Consider the following 18,145-nt stretch of genomic DNA (forward strand, 5'->3'; position numbering starts at 1 on the left):
AGCACAAAGCTTTGTTTTTTTTTCAATTTATTAAGCACCTCAGTTTTAAAATAGAAAAACATCAGGTGTTCCAAAAAAAACGATAACAATACGAGTGGAAAACAACCTTCTCAGATTCTAGCACAATGCAAGGAGAAACAAAAAATAAAAACGAATACACAATAGAGGGATAATTTTATACAACAAAAAACAGCTTTGTCAATGATTTGTAAAAACGCATCTCTGTTTGATTCGCTTAAAAAGTTGACACACGTGCGCGCACGCAGGAAAAAGGAGATTGAACAGTGAAGAAGCAAAGATCTAAGGCAGTATGAAAAGGAGAAATGACGAAAACAGAACACGCGAACGAACAACCACTCGATTTGACACTACAGTGGATTGTGATGTCACAATAAATAAGGTAGTCGGTGACGGGGACGACACCGTTGAACGGAATCCGGGAAAAAAAACTACGAAACACACAACCGTGACTTGACACTGCCACTTAGGGGCAAAAACAACAAACTTGTGGGTAGTTTGTAACTTGTAGGTGTGGGTTCAAGGGGTCGGGTTCATAAGCGGTTAAAGCCTATATTAATTTGAAATACTATTCCAGGAAAAGCAATTATTCATTCTTTTTTTGACGGCTAGGGTCGATGAGCAGGTGTGGACTTGAAATAAAATAGAGGTTGTGATTAACAAAGTTTAAATTTAGAAGATTACCCAATCACAACAAAGCCGCTTTTAAAGGGTTAGGTTCGCGGTTAAATCAAGTGGAGCAGGTGCCGGGTTTGACGCTTTGCCAAGAAACAAAATCGTTCACTGCGCAGTCGCGGCAATTTTGCTAGTTCGGTTCCGCGCTGTGCCATCATGTGGTGAAGGTAGTAGTAGCAGTAGACGCGCACACACACACTTCAAACAATAACAGTTAATCGCCGCCGCTTAAGAATAGGACCGCGTGCACTCGTGGATTAGCTGACAGGGCAGCGAACCCCGGTTGAGGCGGTAAAAGTCCACGAACTGGATGAGGTCGATGAAGCGCGTGTCTCCATTGTCGATCGTGTAAAAACACTGGCCGTTTTTCTCGACCTGCAAAAAGAATAAACGTAATCTATGATCAGAACATCAAGAAAAAACGATAACATCGGTTTGTGTGGCCATGAAACAAATTTAAACGGCCCATTTTAGAGTAAATTAATGTCACAAATATTATCACTAGGTTACGGGAAAATCGGAAGTCTTAAAAACACCCTCGCAAACGCTTATTTTGCTGCTGCTTTTTGTTTTCAATACACACAAGTTTGATTATGCGGGTAATGACACGAAAATGTATAAGGTACTAAAAATTAAAAAACAACACAAGCATAGCAATTTTTAAATGAACACTTAATACTGTTTAACCGGCCTACTTGAAGAGTTGAAGTATTAAATAAACGTGACTGAAATCCTTGGGTACTTTGCAAGCAAAGCCAAGAATCAACCTTAAACCTGGGCCTTGAGGTTAGCCAACCAAAATATGTCGGGTTTTCCCGGTATTAGGCATTCGCAATGCATAAACAAATGCCAGTAGCCTACGGCGAGAGTTGAACTCGCAATTGAGGCGTCGCCAAACAACATACGTCTATATGGTTCAACTGAAAGAATTTATATTAAAAATATTTGTGGTGAGTTGCATTATCGAAAACGCCCTCGTGGCATTTTCAATCGTATTCCATCAGTCTCTTAAAAATATAGAACGTTATTATTCGCAATCAGTTAGTGATAATTAACACTTTAAAGGTCTGAAAATTGGCATTTGAATGTTTATTAAAAATTTAAACATTTAGAAATACTTTTGCTATGCAGTGTTTAGTTATAGCATCACAAATAATTGTCAAAAATAGCCCCTACACTTGTCAGATTTTTACCGCGTGGAGAATAATTACACACCAGTTAAGAACCACTGTCCAAAGAACAATCAACCAATATTAAAAAGGGAAAGAACTATATTTTTGCTTCACAAAAAATTTTCAAAATATTTTTTCAAGTAACACGTATGCGGCTATTAAATACAACCTTATTTTCATTAATAACTGGAAAAAGACCCGAAAGCCGCCAATATGCTGCCAAGGTCAACATTTGTTCCAAACTAGTTATAGTCCAGCTGTGGAAACATACAACGGCTCCTAAGACCTATTTAACAATTCTCCTCAACTTTAAAAAAAAATCTTCCCCAAGAGTTGCCACCCAAGTCGATTTACAAGCGACAAGATGTTTACGTTTCAGGAACAAAGTAAATCAATAGCCTCAGTGTCTCCCAAAACCCTTTCAAATTATTGCTGCGCCAAACGGCTGGCAAACAAATGGTGAAAGATAGGTAATTCATTGAACTGGCGTTCGACAAAGACACAAAACCATTCCCACCCGCACCGATTTAACAAGCAATAAAGTTGTGTGTTGTGTGCGGGTGGAGTTTATCTTATAGGGGAGAGAACACGAGGCAAGTCAGACGAGACTCAACAACTCTAGGTTTTTATTTACGCGCCAAATAAACCACAAAAAGCCCAACGTCGCCTTTGTGTTAAATTGGATTTTCCCAGGGCTGTAAACTCAGAGTGAACTGGTCGTTATAACAGTTGCGAACCCAACTTAACGAGAACTGGAAACCATATTAAGGAAAAATGGATACTTAAATAAGGTGGTTTATCGAAATGTAGTGAAATTTTTGACACCTACACAATTAAATCAGCAAATGCTTACAACACCCGGAATAAAGGAAGCGTAATTTTCGCAAAATATATTTAAGAATTTTTTTTTTTTAGCTGATATTCAATTATTTCTAACTTATTGAAAAATTAAAAAAAAACATTTTTAAGCGCTGTGGTGTGTCGGCGATCTATTTTTTATAAAAGGTTATGATAAATATTGGACTTACCCGAGTGACAGGAATATGCCTGGGCTTCTGGTTGTGGCATAGCGTCACAACGATTCCGCCGGGTATCGTTTGGCTTTCTCTGATCAAAAACGTTCTGAAAATAAAAGCCGTCGTAACGTAACCGCGAGACAAAAACTCCTACTGCCAAAAAGTTCACTCAAATAAACTTTGCTTAATGTACAAACGTAGTTCTTCATGGTTTATACGTAACATTAAACTGTGGAGTGCTGTACCGTAACTACAGGACAAAAACTCACAAATTAAACTTTACTCAATGTGCAAACGTAAGTTTTCAAGTTTTATATGTAACATTAAACTGTAGAGTGCAGCCACGGCAGGATTCGAATTACAAAGGTGGTAACTTGGATAAAATCCTAAAGAGTTAAAAAAGGTGGTAACTTGCTTGAAATCCCAAAGAGTTAAAAACAAGCAAGCGCCCCTTACTCGCCAAGCTCGCGAAAGAAGTTCTTCGTAAAAAAAAAAAAAATCGCGAAAAAAGAATCATTTCTCACCCGTCAATGTTGCCGGTCCTTAGTATTTCTTCGTTGGCTTCCTCCCTGGAGATCTTACCGTAATACCACGGCTGGGTTTGGTGAATGGCTGAAGAGACAAGAAACAACTTGTTAAAAGGAAACCAGCGATGTTTTTTGCTTAACCAATTGTTGGAATAAAATAGAAGTGCATTTAAACAAGTGGTTGAACATTTTTTTCAAAAATTTTCCTTTTTTTTTGCGTTTCGCCACAACGTTTTTCACAATGTTATTTATATCGAGCCGGAAAATATAAATAATTGGAAGCATAAGCGTTTAAACCTAATTTGAAAAAACATCGTACAGAAAAAGCGGAACTCTATTTTTAGGCAATATTGACCATACATTTAACATATTTAAAAATTTTTAGAAAATTTTTATCCTTCAAACAATGCAGTGGCAATTAACATCCCGTAAAATCGAGGACATAGATCTTTTTTACTCACCTTTGGCGAACCAGGCGGTTTCCCTGGGAGGGGCAGAATTGTTGCCGAGGTAACCTCCTCGATCTGCGCAAGATAAAAAACACGTTATTTAACGAAGGTGGGTGTTTAGCTTTTTAAAGCACTACAGATTGCCAAATGGATTGGGACATTGTAATCTCTGCGGCAATTCAGCTTTGCACTATACAGTAGAGATCGGGTCAATTCAGCTTTACTCTTGAAAAGTGCCTCAGTAGATTTCGGTGGACTGGGTAAAACGAGTTTGTCTGAAATGTGTTTTGCTTTATCGTTTTACTAAATTTAAACAGACTAAAATTTAGCTCATAAAGGTTCGAAAATCAATCAAACGACTAGCTGCCCAGTTTGAATCAGTTTAATGGAAACAACGTTGTACTGAGCAGCTGTACGTTTTACAAATAAAAACAGGGAAATATTATACCCTGTGGCCTGGCCACAATGCTTGAAAATAATATTTTGAACCAAATTGAACGGATATGAAGCCTCAAGTTTTCGTAATCTAGTATCATTTGTACAGTTTATATAGTGTTTTATTGGCTGTTTTAAAATAACAATTGTCTTCATTTGACCTTAGGTTTTATTTGGCTGTTTAAAAAACACTTACTTTTTCTGTTTTTAATACTTTTTCAAAAAAAAAAACGTTTTAAAACCTGATGAACCCAGGGTACGATTGATCAGCTTCCGTCGCCATGACGACTGCTGCTCCAGCTCGAGCATTGCGACCTCCTGCGGATCTTTGATCACCCGGCCAGTGGCGCCGCGGAAGTCCATGGGAACGAGGTAGCCGCCGTCGTGATGCTGTAGACACAAAATGGCGTTCAAATAAAGTCGTGAATAAGCGTTCGAAGACAAACAAACACTTTCCAGACGAAACACAACGCATAACCATTGGAAAAATAAACATGGAGAACAGGATAATGATAACAAGCTTTGGATTAGGCCATCTCTTTCGTGTTGGGTTTATTATTTTTGCCTTTGCAGGTTTCATTTGTATAAACAGTGGGAAATTTTCTGAACTACCAACTGCCTAGCATGGGTGATTCCTTCAATAAATAAATTTTGCCAGCTTTAAAAGTGTACTAGTCTGGCAAATCAACTTTTCGACAATACCACACGCTAAACCACGCAAGCTTTTGCAGAAGAAAGTAGTAATCATTGCTTGAATTCAAGGCTCTCTGAATGGAGTCGTACACTGGCAATAAGCAAAACGATTCTCAAGCAGAAAAAATGGCAGCATTGCAGCAGCCTTAAAACCACAAATAGAGAACGGAGTCGGCCACTCACGTTTATTGATCTGTCGCTGGACGAACGAATGAGGTTGGACGGAACTTGTCGCCTTGCGCTTAAGTAAGATTCGTAGAAGCGGCTTCCGTTCTAAAGCATAAGAAATCGCAGATAAACACAACGTATTATTTTTGCCGACACTTCTATAGACCTGTCAAGTTTTAGCATATTGCACTTAATCATAAAACTAATCTACATACTTTAGTCCAGGGTTTCTTAACCAGGGGCGTGGAGAACTGTTCCAAGGGAGTGAAATCACAGAAAACGTATTACTGTTATTTATTTATTTAATCAGGTAAATATAAAACTAACTCAGATTTTGGTATCGTGTTACTGTTTTATCAATTACTTGTATGAAAATAAAATTACAAAGGTTTGTTATTTAAGCAATTCTATAAAGGGGTGCGAAAATTGGCTGGTGATTTAAAAGTGGTACAGCTAAAAAAAAGGTTAAGAACCAATGCTTTAGATACTATTAATGTTTATCAAGCGTTTTCACAGGTTTTAAATCATTCGAAAATTTTTAAAGACTTTCGGTTTTTTTGAAGAAGGCTGGAAAAATTTTAAAGACATTCGGTTTTTTTGAAAGAAGGCTGGGCATAAGCGTAATTGAGGGTTTATAACGTTGCTTGGAAAATAGGGATTAGACCAGTGTTTCTCAGCCTTTTATGGCTGGCGTCACTCCTATAATAAATATATTGCGGCACCCGTTACAAGATTGTTTAGACAATTTAATAGAATATCACAATAAACGGAACTGGAACAACACACATCAACCCTACACAACCTAGGAAGTTATACCTGGATTTATTCCACTCTAATCCTACACAAAAAGTTCTAAGAGTTAAGCAAAAATCAGATTCTTAGATTATTAAAGATTTTCAAATATCTCTCGGCAATCTTGAGCTTAAAAATTGGCACCCAAGGGTGTCGCGGCACCCCGGTTGAGAACAACTGGATTAGGCCAATGCCCCAGCTTTAACATATACTTACCATTGTGAGTCGGAGCCCGGCGATCCATGCTGACCTTAAGTGGTTGGAGTCGGCACAAAACCATCGGATGAGCGCGCCGCTCGTGAGGGAACGAGGCTGAAAACAAAACCCGGTGGTGAAAAACTTGATTAAAAAGCGTCAAGTAAAAAAAAAAGTTTAGTAAGGTTCATACGGCGCATAGCGTCCACCTTAAACTATGAAAATTTTTAGGGTTTTTCAATATACGATTTAAATTTTTCAAAGGCGCGAAATAAGCCAACATAAATCTGAAAATTTCACTCAATCCTATCTGCGGTATACTTCCCAACGCAATGCGTGTCTGCGCTATATCCAAATCCAAAATACGCGACGACGGTTTATTTCGGGAGCACAATGCCCTGGAACGCAAAAAGCGAGCGGCGGCCAACAACCAACATACAGAAAAAAGCAGCAGGAAATCCGAAAATTCGCGGGCGGATGGCGCAACCTTTTCGAAGCAACGAGAATCTGTCGATACTGACAGCAATTGGGCGGCGCCGGACTTCTTGCCTGCCGAGCCACTGAACGACTAGAAGCGAGCGAGATACTTACTTTTAGGCAAAAGGTAAAGGGCGTGGGAGAGTTGCCGCAAACTTTCTTATTGCCAATAGGAAACCAGACGTGGGCTGAATGGACCTCGGCGATGCACACGAGATGCCGGGGGTCCTGGATGAAAAAAGCGAGATTTAAAATTGGGGGTCGTTTGGCAATACACCGTGATTTTTGAGGAATAAACCAAACTAGTGTTTTATAGCGTAACACAAATATTTTTGTCAAGATGCCGGGGGTCCTTAAAGAAAAAATGCGAAATTTAGATTGAGAGGGTCGATTGGTAAATATTCCTTGCTTTTTGAGAAATACACCAAACTAGTGTCTTATAATGAAAAACAAATCTTTTCGGGATAATTGGAGTGAAAAAAACGAGCATTTTTCAAACAGTCAATCTGTACATTTTAAAACTATCCGTTTAACATTTTTAAAACTATCCGTTTGTTAATTAATAATATTTTAATAAAAAGGTACGATACCTTTTTTTATTTTATAGAAATTTAAACGATAATCAGCGAACAAAGAGTGGGTAAAGTACCACAATGGAGACAATACGCTTTCTACTTATTTAACAAATTTAAATGTGCATTGTGTTACGTTGCTTAAAGAAAAACAATGGTGTTAATGAAACATCCAACCCAAAGCTAATCAACTTGGGTTTCGTAATATGTTAATACATGAATTAGCAACAGTTCTAAAGTAGAAATCAACCATGGATAAAAACACTCGAAAATGATATAATACGCCGAACGTATTCACAACCTATTAGGTAGCTCACCAACAAGACTCTTGTCAATGCAAAAATCGCAAGAAAACTAATTTAAGAAAAACAAGTCCGGAGTCATAAAAACTGCCTTCACTTGTGTGGACTTGACATTTAAAGCCAAAATACAATCAAGGAATCACTCAACCAACCTTGCTGGTGTTCTTATTGCTGTAGTAGAGACCGGAATTCCTCAGAACGCAGTAAAGTTTTTTCCAGCTTCGTTTTCCCACCTCTCTTACGTGGAGCCAGCCGCACATTTCAGGCGCCGTTTTCGTAAGAATGTGCTAAAAAAAGCAGGAAATCGTAAACCAAAAATAAAACGGTTTTCCTTTTTGCGTGTAAGCCAAAGGATCAAACGTACAAATATAAGCATTTATAGCCCTGATGATTATTTCCCACATAGGTTGTCAAAATGTCGGTGCACTTAATGTTTTAATGCCTGGAGGCAACCGTATAACGTTTTAGTTTTATTACTTTTAACGTTATTAGGATTTATTTAGATTACGTGAGTTCTGGTGTTAGTTGTGCCCTGTTTAGCTATTGGAATGTCTAAAAAATACTTTTAAATAGCCGATAAAGCAAAAAATGTCGTATTAAAAAAAACTCTTTACTGTATTAGGTTGCGTGCACGCCATTTTTAGCTAAACGATACGCATAACCACACATTAAATGCAAGCAAGACAACACTTTAACCTGATTAAACATTATTGATGTTAAATAGAATTTCTTAAGTTTAATTGTAAAAGGCGCACAGTGAATTAAAGATTCGGGGAAATTGCAGCATTAACTCACGTTGCAATCCGCAACTAACAGAATATGCATAAGCATTAATACTGATAAATATAAAAGCACAATAGGCACGCATATAATTTTGACCTCACCTGCATTTGGAGTCTTCTAACACTGTCGATATTTTCATTTGAAGGCGAGTTGACAGGAAAGGTTAACATGTCATCAGGAAGGCATAACTAGGATATTGTATAAATAAATAAAGTATTAGTCAAAACGTCGAAATGGGCTTTGATATTTTTCATTCAACGTATAACTACAACCTCCGGCCATTGCTCTAATGTATAACACATACGAGGTTAAGGTCAAGTGTTTCACCTTAATGGAATTCAATTATTTACGAAACCGATATTCGCACCTCGGGATTTTGAAGTATGCTATATTTGGAGGGAGTTTTGTTGAGGCATAATCGACAAAGCACATCTTGATCCTGGTTCATTGTGACGTCGTCCATTATTTCGTAATCCTCGATAAATCGTTCTGAAGAAAAAAATCAAAGTTGTCAAAAAGAAAAAAGGCGTTATACAGTAACTGAAAGTCACAACACCTTAAGCGCTATTTTTCAGGAAATTAGATTGGTATATTAAAAACTGATTTTGACCTTCAGAAACTTTATTTGATGTAAGAGGTTCCAATTCAGTAGTCAATATTTAACATTAAAATTGGTTTCATATTTTGAATATCGGTAAACTTATATTTTACTATAACAAGTAGGCCATGAAAAAATGTAGGAAAAGTGTAAAAACATTAGTTTAGTTATTTTTTTAGGGGGAAACGTTTTTACCACTACCAAAAACTGGTGATTTCGAAAAATTCTATATATTTAAAGTAAAAATCAAAAATGACTTTAAAAATATCTTCTCACCCAACATGGCGTCGGTGTTCTGTTCGATAACGGACCAGGTTGCTATGTCCGGACTTCTGTGTATTTTAGTGAGGATGTTGTGCAAGAGGAGGGCACACGTCGACGAATGCGGAAGTTCGATTTCCTTCCAACAACCCAAATCAGAAATCCACACGTTCCAAAAGACCTAATAAATTAAAAAAAAATCGAGATACAATTGAAGCGTCACTAGTTTAAATAAATGACTATGCCTTATCGGGCATTTTCATTAAAGGTTCTAAATGCTATCCTGAACTTAATTGTTATCCATGTGAAAAATTACTGAAAAATACCCTTACAAACGAATTTGGCCATATACCTTACCTGTTTTGTTCCATTGCGTTGAATTTTGCACGAAGATATCCTTTCATTCTGCAAAAAGTATAACAATGCAAGTTCAAAGTGTACAAGTTGCAGAAGACATGTTACGAAACAGGCTAACGGTTTTCCTAATTCCTTTATCTGTTATTGTATTTACCATAACCAAACAAAGGCCAGACGACTGTTTCCTGTTATTCGCTAAAAAGAGATCGGGTCGTAGCTAACTATGCAAATAGACTGCCTGCGGTAATGCCGTCTGAAAAGCGTAACACTACTATATAAAAAACATCCTGGCAGGATGCATCGATAAGGAAATTCCCCATCCTTAATTTGACATAGTGCTTCATCAAGTTGGCCAAAACAAACGTACAGGAGACTGCAGCCACCATTACAAACAACATGTAGACAGAATGTTGTCAATAAGGCATTCATAATTCCATATAAAGGTATTGAACTTTAAAAAACTTTCGGAGCATTATTATGCATTTGTTATTTTATACATTCTTCTATTATAAAGCACGTCCACAATATTTTAGTACTTAAGGCTTTACTTTCCTTTATCAAAATATCACATCTTTACCAAACTGTCAACTTTTTAAACTTTGTTTACAACTTATGCATTATTTTACATTTGTCATTTTATACATTCTAAAAGTACGTCCAGAAGTATTTTACTACAAGGCTTTACCTTTTCATCATTAAAGTATCACACCTCTACAACACTCTGTTTACAATTTATGTACTGCGTTTAAACCAACCTTTCGTTTTGCTAACATTGGGTCAGTAGGACGAGGGGTGGACGGCATTGAAAGCGGAGAGGTCGGTTGAGGGGCGGACGAGGCAAGGTCAGAATGTGACCCGAAAAACTTCCTGCAATGTAAAATCAACCTATTCTGTTCAAGATAAAATCGAAACAATAACATTACATATAGTTAGCTTAAAGAAAATTTAATAAAAAATTTTGATTGATTTCTAAATGTTCAAAAGCAAACTGCAATACCTTGAACTATCTATATCCATTTTTAAAAAACAGTTTGTCAACCAACTTGTTTTACCTAAACACTTTGTGGTCTGCAATTGGTTGCTTTTAAGAAAAAAAAGCAAATGATACTCGGAATTTCTGCACAAAAATATTTATGCACTACCTAAACAAATCAACCACAATTCCGCTTATCTGTAAGTTTCCTCCACTTTTCAAGCGCTACATGTTCAACACCAAAAACGCAAAACCAGAGCCTTTATAGCTGCTGTTGTAGCGGAGAGCAGAAAAATGTATAAAAGAAAATCGTAAATGCGTCAACGAACCTTTTACTTAGGATGGCTACAGGGAGGGATTTAAGGATGTGGCGCTCGAAGAAATTGGACTTGCTCGTCGTATGGCTTTCCTCTTCGCTTGTAATTGACTCGTTACTCGTGTGGAGGACATGAGTTTCTAAGAAAGGCAAACAGTATAAAAATATATATATATATCCATTAAAACACAGCAATAATGTGAGAATAATGGTCTGCGCTTGTAGTTAGTATATATTGTTTATAGCCCTTTTTTAAATGAAAAATGAAAATGATCCATGATGAGTTCCTGAAAGGAAACAATTTAAGGTTTTACTGAATATTTGTTTGAAAAAGAGGAGTTTCTTAAGTAAACTGTTAAATGTGCAAAATCAGCCCAATTGATGTAACCTGAAAACTATTCATGTATCTGAATACTAAAAGAATGTACTCGAAGTAGTACAGGTCACCTTTTACAAGTTAAATATATACCACATGACACAAGGCAAAACTTCTCACTTGAAACCTTAAGAGCATACCGGCACGATTTTGCCATGGCCACGACCCGCAGAACAACTACTGGTGATGCACCAATCGAAACATGTCACAAAAATGTCCGGCTAACCGCAAGGCACAAGGACCACAAGGTACATGGGCAAAGTGACGGTTTCTGCAGTGACGCACATTACAAGTAGGCACAGCCTAGGTGGCCAGATTTCTGTTCAAAATGATCATGTCAGTTCAAGTGGTATTTGATGACAAGAGTCCAGAGAAGCGACCGGCCTGTTTTGTGACCACTTCTGAGAAACAGTAATAACTTTCAGTTCACTAGTTTTACCACATCATTGCATAACCTTGGGCAGTAAACTATGTGAGACCAAGGCATTGCGTAGAAAATTTCATATAAATTAGTTTCGATACTTACATAAATATTTACTCATCAAGATGAAGCAATTAGAAATTTCATAGTTATTATTCATGAAACCTTGCTGTAATCCAAGAACAAACAGACCAAGACTCAAAACTAATTTCACTAAAACGACAAAATAACAAATATATCGTAAAAAGCATTAAATTCTACCTGGGAAAGCTTAAACTAACCAACAAGCTACAAATCTAGTGACACGGAAACAAATTCTCCACAAAGGGCTAAACAGGTCTGGGTAATAACTTAGGAATGTATATACTAACATTGATAACACATGCCAGTCATACCAATTAGACTTACTAAGAACTAATCTTCCACCACATACCATTTTATCACTACAAAACTACAAAGTTTTGCTTGACTTCGTCACAAAAATATCAATATCTACATATTGTATTAATTTATATATTTAATTTTATTTGTTAAACTTCTGACATGTGATCAATTCATATTTTTCACTGTAATTTAGCTGGCCCAATTGCTAAATTCTAATGCCTGAAAATGGCACCTTGTAGTATCACAGTCACTAAAGCACCAGCATTAACTAGTAAAGTGCCAAAGTAAGCAAACAATCACAAACAAAGTCTAATCACAGCTTTGATGAGTCAAACCTGGCACAGAGCTGGTAATAAGCCAGTCTGGACCTGGAGAAAATCCCCTTTTCTCATTCAAACAAATCCAGTGTCGTAATAAATAGAGGAAGTTAGTCATCGCAGTTGTGTCATACGGAGTTACATCCCATTCAGTACTGAGTAGCACTGGCTATGTTTTATGAAATTACATGTAAAACAGTGGCAAATCTATCAACACTTCCTAAAGTCATTTTTTTTTAATATTGCCTTTATGACCAAAAGAGTAATGCATGACGAAAAGAGTATTGCTTGTGAAAAAAAAAATTAAAATAGGATATAAAAACAAATTTAGAGAATGGAGTTGTTATGTCAGTATATATTAATACGCATTTCAATTACAACACTCGGTAGTAAAATGCGGTGGGGAAAGTTTGATCCAGTTTCAAGTTTAAATAGGTTTGCGTGGGTGTACATTTAAAAACTTACACAAATTTCCTAAGAGCTATAAAAAAGTGTGACTAGTGGAAATATGTGCGGCAGTTGTAAGAGCGCATGGGGTCGGTAAACCTCAGCAACCTATTTTAATCGGAGTTTGCCCAAAATTATTTCTGGCATTGCATCTGTAATTCCAAAACTTATTTATATAATTTATTTATAACTCATAGAATGAGAAGCACTAACGATAAACTTCAGTGTCACTTCTGCAGATTAAGGATATCATATATCAAAAACATGGGGATTGTATGTACCCCAAACACTACACATGTCTATAAACACAGTGAAATCTTGCACCACTTGGAACATGCACTGATAAGAAGCCTACACATTTATGTACACACATAGAGTGTAATCAAATACCCCCACTATTATGGAATAAATAGGTCTAAAACAGTCTGAGCACACCTGTTTAGATTAAATATACATAAATCCAGTAACTAATGCAAAAATGCTGCAACACACAATTTACAAGTCAGCTTAAAGCCTTTTTGTATTATTACAATGTATTTATAAATCAAGGTTATTGTTACAGTGTATTTGAACAAGTGTGGTATAAACTAAATCAATCTGCTTTTTTAATTACAGGTAGTTGAAGGGGCAGCTATTTTATAACACAGCAAAATTAAAAAAGTCTTCCCTATTGAACAAACTTTCATTAAAAATAAAAGAGGGTAAATTGACAAAATTATTAATTAAGTTAATTACCTCCACCACCAGAAGAACTGCTGATATCAGTTTGGGAAGATTCTTCATTGCCGCTGTCGATTTGTGATATTAGAGCATCGAGGTCAACATCATCATCTAAAAAAATTATGTCAGTTGAATACTTGCATTTATTTTTGAAAACACAAAAATTTGCATTTATTTTTGAAAACACAAAAAAGTGAAATAAATTAGATATATTACTTTTTTTGTATATAAAGTTTTGCCTGTTTGTTGCAACAAAAATAGTATGAAATATTGTGTAAAAAAGCGGGTCACCTTTAAGAGTTAACTGGTAAACTTTCAGAATACCATTAGCGAACTATTAGAAGTTTAATATAACTTTCTTCAGGTGGGAACTCTAAGAGCAGACTAACAATGATGAGGGGTCAAATGTCTCTAGAGTTTGACGTAACAGATTTGTTCCTTAGGCCACTGAATAAACTGCTACGGTACAATAGAAGGCACTCTGTATGATGGGCACTTTGGTGTGTAGGCACAAGCTTTCAAGCAACAGTTCAATTGTTTGGCAAACGGCGGCAGAGCCCGTAATTGTGAAAATAGGCGCCCTCGAGAAGTAGGCATTATTTACAAAACATGACAGGCGTGGTCCGGCAATCGCCGTAACTCTATAGCCGCTGCGGAGAAGTGATTTACGTCAATGCTGACACCAAAGTCCTAAATTGATTACCTTTTGAGCTTAAGCCATTGAGCTCTTCTGTTTGCACGATAAGACACGGCTCCATTTCAAGGAGCAGTTTCTCCTTTTTACTCAGTTTCAAGTTTGACCTACAAGGATATAAAAGGTTACGGGAGCGGTCACACAAGAGCTTAATATGCATTTTGTACTTTAGTTTTAATTACTCTTGCATTCTGACTCGTAACACATAGCTTTCGAGGTGGCCCAGTTAAATAAGTGCATGTTCTACTTATAAAAAATGACTGAACATGTCAAAGTCATAACTTTGGTTTAATTTGATAAACCTAACAATGTATATTTGGGTTATCCAGACAACTTTAAAAAAAATAATGACAACTAGTGATTTTGTTAAACTTTTAGAAGGTGAAAGTAGCCTGGAAATTAAACTTTGAAAACAAACAAAGAAACAAACAAAATTACTTTAAATGTTAAAAAAAAAAAAAAAAACTGCTAATGAAAATAAATAATGTTATTAAATTAGGCCCTAATGAATATTGTCACTGGTAGCGATTGTTCTATTGGACAATGAAATTTAAAATTTGCATACAGTAAAACCAAAGCGTTAATCATAGGATTTTTTGTGGTAATACTTCAATGGCAAGCTTATAATTATTGTACTCTGGGTAAAGGATTTTGGAAGTTTTCAAAGATTCTACAAATCGGATAAGCTGGCATGGTATTTCCAAGTACGATCTAACCTTTCCGGGAACTGTTTTCTACACATAAAAACAAAAATTCCAGCTTGTATATTTTGCAACCCGGTGGCTGATGCCAAGTAAGACAGGCAAAATAGGCATACAATAGGGCACTTACCGTCTTTTTGCGACGTGTATTAATCCTCCAAAGGATTTTTTTGGTGTCTTTGATGTCAAAAATACCAGGAACGCCCACTCTGCTGACCAACCAACAATTATGTCATTAACGTCGTTAATGCCTGCAGGCCGATTTAGAACTTGGACATGTAATGTAAAGCACTTACGCTAAGCTGCAGGGAACATGTGACAAATTGAGATTTAAGACGTTTCGGAAACTTGCTTTCAAAGCGAATGCATAGAGTACTACCAACAAGAAATCGACAGGAGATAATAAATAATTTTCAGTTTAGTAACACAAACAAACACATCACAGAATAAACTAGCTTTTTCGACACCAACTTAAAGCATTGTCCAAAACTAAGATTAAAAAACTAAATTTCTAAATTTAATTTCAATCTATATTTTAAATTTGAAAACATAGTAGGAAATACACAAGTTTGGATTTAATCCAATTTTACAAAAAGTAATTATGTTGTGTGCAGTTCAATTGCAAAAAACTTATCCCTCAATTAGGACTGACCTTTAATATAAATAAACTTCTACTAAAAAAACAACTTTTCAATAAAATAATAACGTTCAGTTACTGGCAACTTTCGGTAATTTTAATCTAACAGTAAAATTCTTGGAATCTACAAAATATTAATTAACTGCAAATAATACAAATGCAAGCGGCAACAACTGAAGCAATGATTATTACATCAAGGCCATTAACCTGCCACATCTCTCTCTTCACCTGTATGACTGTGTACTTTAGCTGTGCCATTGCACAAATGCCGACTGTTTAGCACAGGTCATGAGCAATATACCGCTGTGAGAGCAGGCTCAGCCTTTTACTCCTGGTTAAGCAACTGTAGCAGCATTGGACTGATACGGACCAGAGATTGTGGCGGCTTGAAAAGAGTTAGCAGTTGCAGCATTGAAACCCTTGTTTGCATAGGGGGAGAAGTTCGGCTGCCTTCCAACATCAATAAAATGTCACAGAGACGTTCTTTGTCAGTGCAATATCTCGCCTGTGGCCTGGCAGGATTCGACTACTGGGTCAACAATCCATTTGCCACATTTAATTGGCCCCGGCGGCCGACATTGTCATGTGCGTTGCCAGTGGCACACAAAGACAGTTATAGATTGCTGACATGTCTGCAATGCCAGTGCACTTTCCTGTCACACTTGACCTCAAACACATGGTAGACAAGTATTTAAAGTTCAATATAACTTGCAGTTTGATATTTGCCAAACAGGCTGTAATGTCACCCATATCCTTTGCATATCTTGACCTACATTTTAGGAAGTGTGTGTGATTAGCAAAACCACGGTCAATAGAAATACCCATATATTTACTATAGATAGGCCTGCAGGATTATAGAATGTTAAACTTTGGAAAATATTGTATGCAGACTCCTTGCCATTTTTGACCTAATTTTAACCTGTGAGCTGGTTGATGATATTTTTTATTTACAATGCCAGTTTAGTACAACATCCAAACAATGCATACCCAGAAGTCAAATTCACATGGGAACTCAAAACCAGTGCTGACCTACATAATTGCTGCAACATTTGGCTCTCAAAGGAGTAAAATCATGTGCAAATTTACTTTTCTAAAAATAGCACTCTCAAGAACATTACAAAATGCTACATATACATAGAAGGTACTCAAAAGACTTGAAGATGGCAAACATTTATCTTTCCTTCACTCGTTTCCTATATATTCATCATCCTTTTCAATCAAATAATGTTTATTTAAGAACGACATTAGCAGAAGTGGTTGTGGACTTAGACCCCTATAGGCTAAGTTAGACTTTGAGTAAATGTGTTGGGCAAATAACTCCCCGCCAAAAAGAAAAACTAACGCTTATTACCTGTTAACAATATATAACAATAACACTATACAAAAATGATTGTCTGTAGTACTTAACGCCAAGCAAACCGTAATTATTATTATGTCAGAGTCAGACTTGTACACTAAACAACTTAATTAAACTTTGTGAATACGCCAAGATCAGTAAAGACTGTACTATTTCCAACAAAAATAAAACAGAACTTTTATTAATACCAGATTAGCATATACGTAATCAAATAGTTCTCGTAAATTTTGCACATACCAAGCTCACAGCCTTTTTACTTCTGTCAAGCAACTAGCCAGCACTTAGAACAATCTTGCAGCTGTGTGTAAATCCGGCACGCGTATTGCGAAATCTCGTTACACTTCGAAAGTCAAACGAAGAACGTTAGTTTAGGCAGGCCGCAAATTATAGCGCTAAGCCGGATACAAAAATCGAATTAACCTTTGTGCGTCTATGTCATGTTCAGCCGTAACTAAGCGTAACAGCGACACTAACCAGACTCGTGATTTGTCAAAGAGAACGTAAAAGAAACATGTTTACAATTTACAGTATTTGTCTTTTTATACTCTGCAAAAGTAAATGCACAACTGTGCGCAGTAGGCAAAAAATCACCGTAAACTCAATCTTGCAAATTATCTTTAAACTAAAACGTCGGCAAACAAACTAGCTTTACTATACCTCTCCATTAATTAAAACCTTACGTAAAGAGTGACACCTTGAGCCTGTCAACCACGCAAGTAACTAAATTCGATTTCGCTAGTCGCTTGCAAACATCACGGAAAAAGTCGCCTTTCTTCGGCTTTAAGTCGAAATCTAATTGTCTTTGGCGCACAGACGAGGTGATAACGCATGAACGTTGGTCGAGCGATAGCGCGTCAAAGGCTACAGTGTGCATACACTGGCGCTCGAATACCAATACGACCGACGAGCCGCGGCCGCGATGTTACGAGATATGAATGGAACAAGCCCTCGAACGGCGCGAGCACTCGTACCCGTGCCGCCGCTCGTCTACTTCAAACGGCGTTGCCGCCCGGACCGTTGTCGACGGGTGTGAATGAGCTCGTATTACGTCACTCTTTTTCGGCCGCTCGGCTGTTTATGGTCAGGAAGGAGACGGCGCGTTTACTATTTGTGCGCGCAACCGGCGAATATGACATGAGCGTACGGTTTTGTGACACGTTTCTGCGGCCGCTGCCGAACACTTGAATTATTGATGCCGTTCGCCGATCGCCCCGCGTCGCCGCACGCCCAAGAATGCAAGGAATTTACAAGAAAATTGGCGATTGTAAATATGGGAGGGGAGTTCAATTCGGGCTCGAACGGAAATTGCTCT

General features: G+C 37.1%; 1 protein-coding gene across 4 annotated transcripts; it reads right to left on the bottom strand.

Annotated features, from left to right (window-relative positions):
* Nucleotides 1-4: 4 nt before the first annotated feature.
* Nucleotides 5-17,871, bottom strand: LOC146145360 (growth factor receptor-bound protein 14-like). Of its 4 annotated transcripts, none has more exons than XM_083389527.1 (18): nucleotides 14,970-17,871; nucleotides 14,148-14,245; nucleotides 13,460-13,555; nucleotides 10,793-10,919; nucleotides 10,246-10,357; nucleotides 9,491-9,538; nucleotides 9,149-9,314; nucleotides 8,642-8,763; nucleotides 8,376-8,462; nucleotides 7,644-7,778; nucleotides 6,732-6,845; nucleotides 6,162-6,257; nucleotides 5,169-5,258; nucleotides 4,535-4,682; nucleotides 3,870-3,926; nucleotides 3,406-3,493; nucleotides 2,894-2,987; nucleotides 5-1,068 (listed from the first exon to the last, which is right to left on the bottom strand). In XM_083389527.1, the coding sequence occupies exons 2-18, from the start codon at nucleotides 14,200-14,202 to the stop codon at nucleotides 922-924; spliced, it is 1,782 nt and encodes a 593-aa protein (XP_083245653.1). In that variant the 5' UTR covers nucleotides 14,203-14,245; nucleotides 14,970-17,871; the 3' UTR covers nucleotides 5-921. The 4 variants fall into 4 exon arrangements, with proteins under 4 accessions (XP_083245653.1, XP_083245650.1, XP_083245651.1 ...); XM_083389524.1 differs by having other exon boundaries at nucleotides 3,870-3,932; nucleotides 10,246-10,375; nucleotides 14,970-17,868; XM_083389525.1 differs by having other exon boundaries at nucleotides 6-1,068; nucleotides 3,870-3,932; nucleotides 14,970-17,859.
* Between the last annotated feature and the right edge of the window lie 274 nt (nucleotides 17,872-18,145).

This window comes from Ascidiella aspersa, chromosome 5, assembly GCF_963924565.1.
Source record: "Ascidiella aspersa chromosome 5, kaAscAspe10.2, whole genome shotgun sequence".
NCBI lineage: Eukaryota > Metazoa > Chordata > Ascidiacea > Phlebobranchia > Ascidiidae > Ascidiella > Ascidiella aspersa.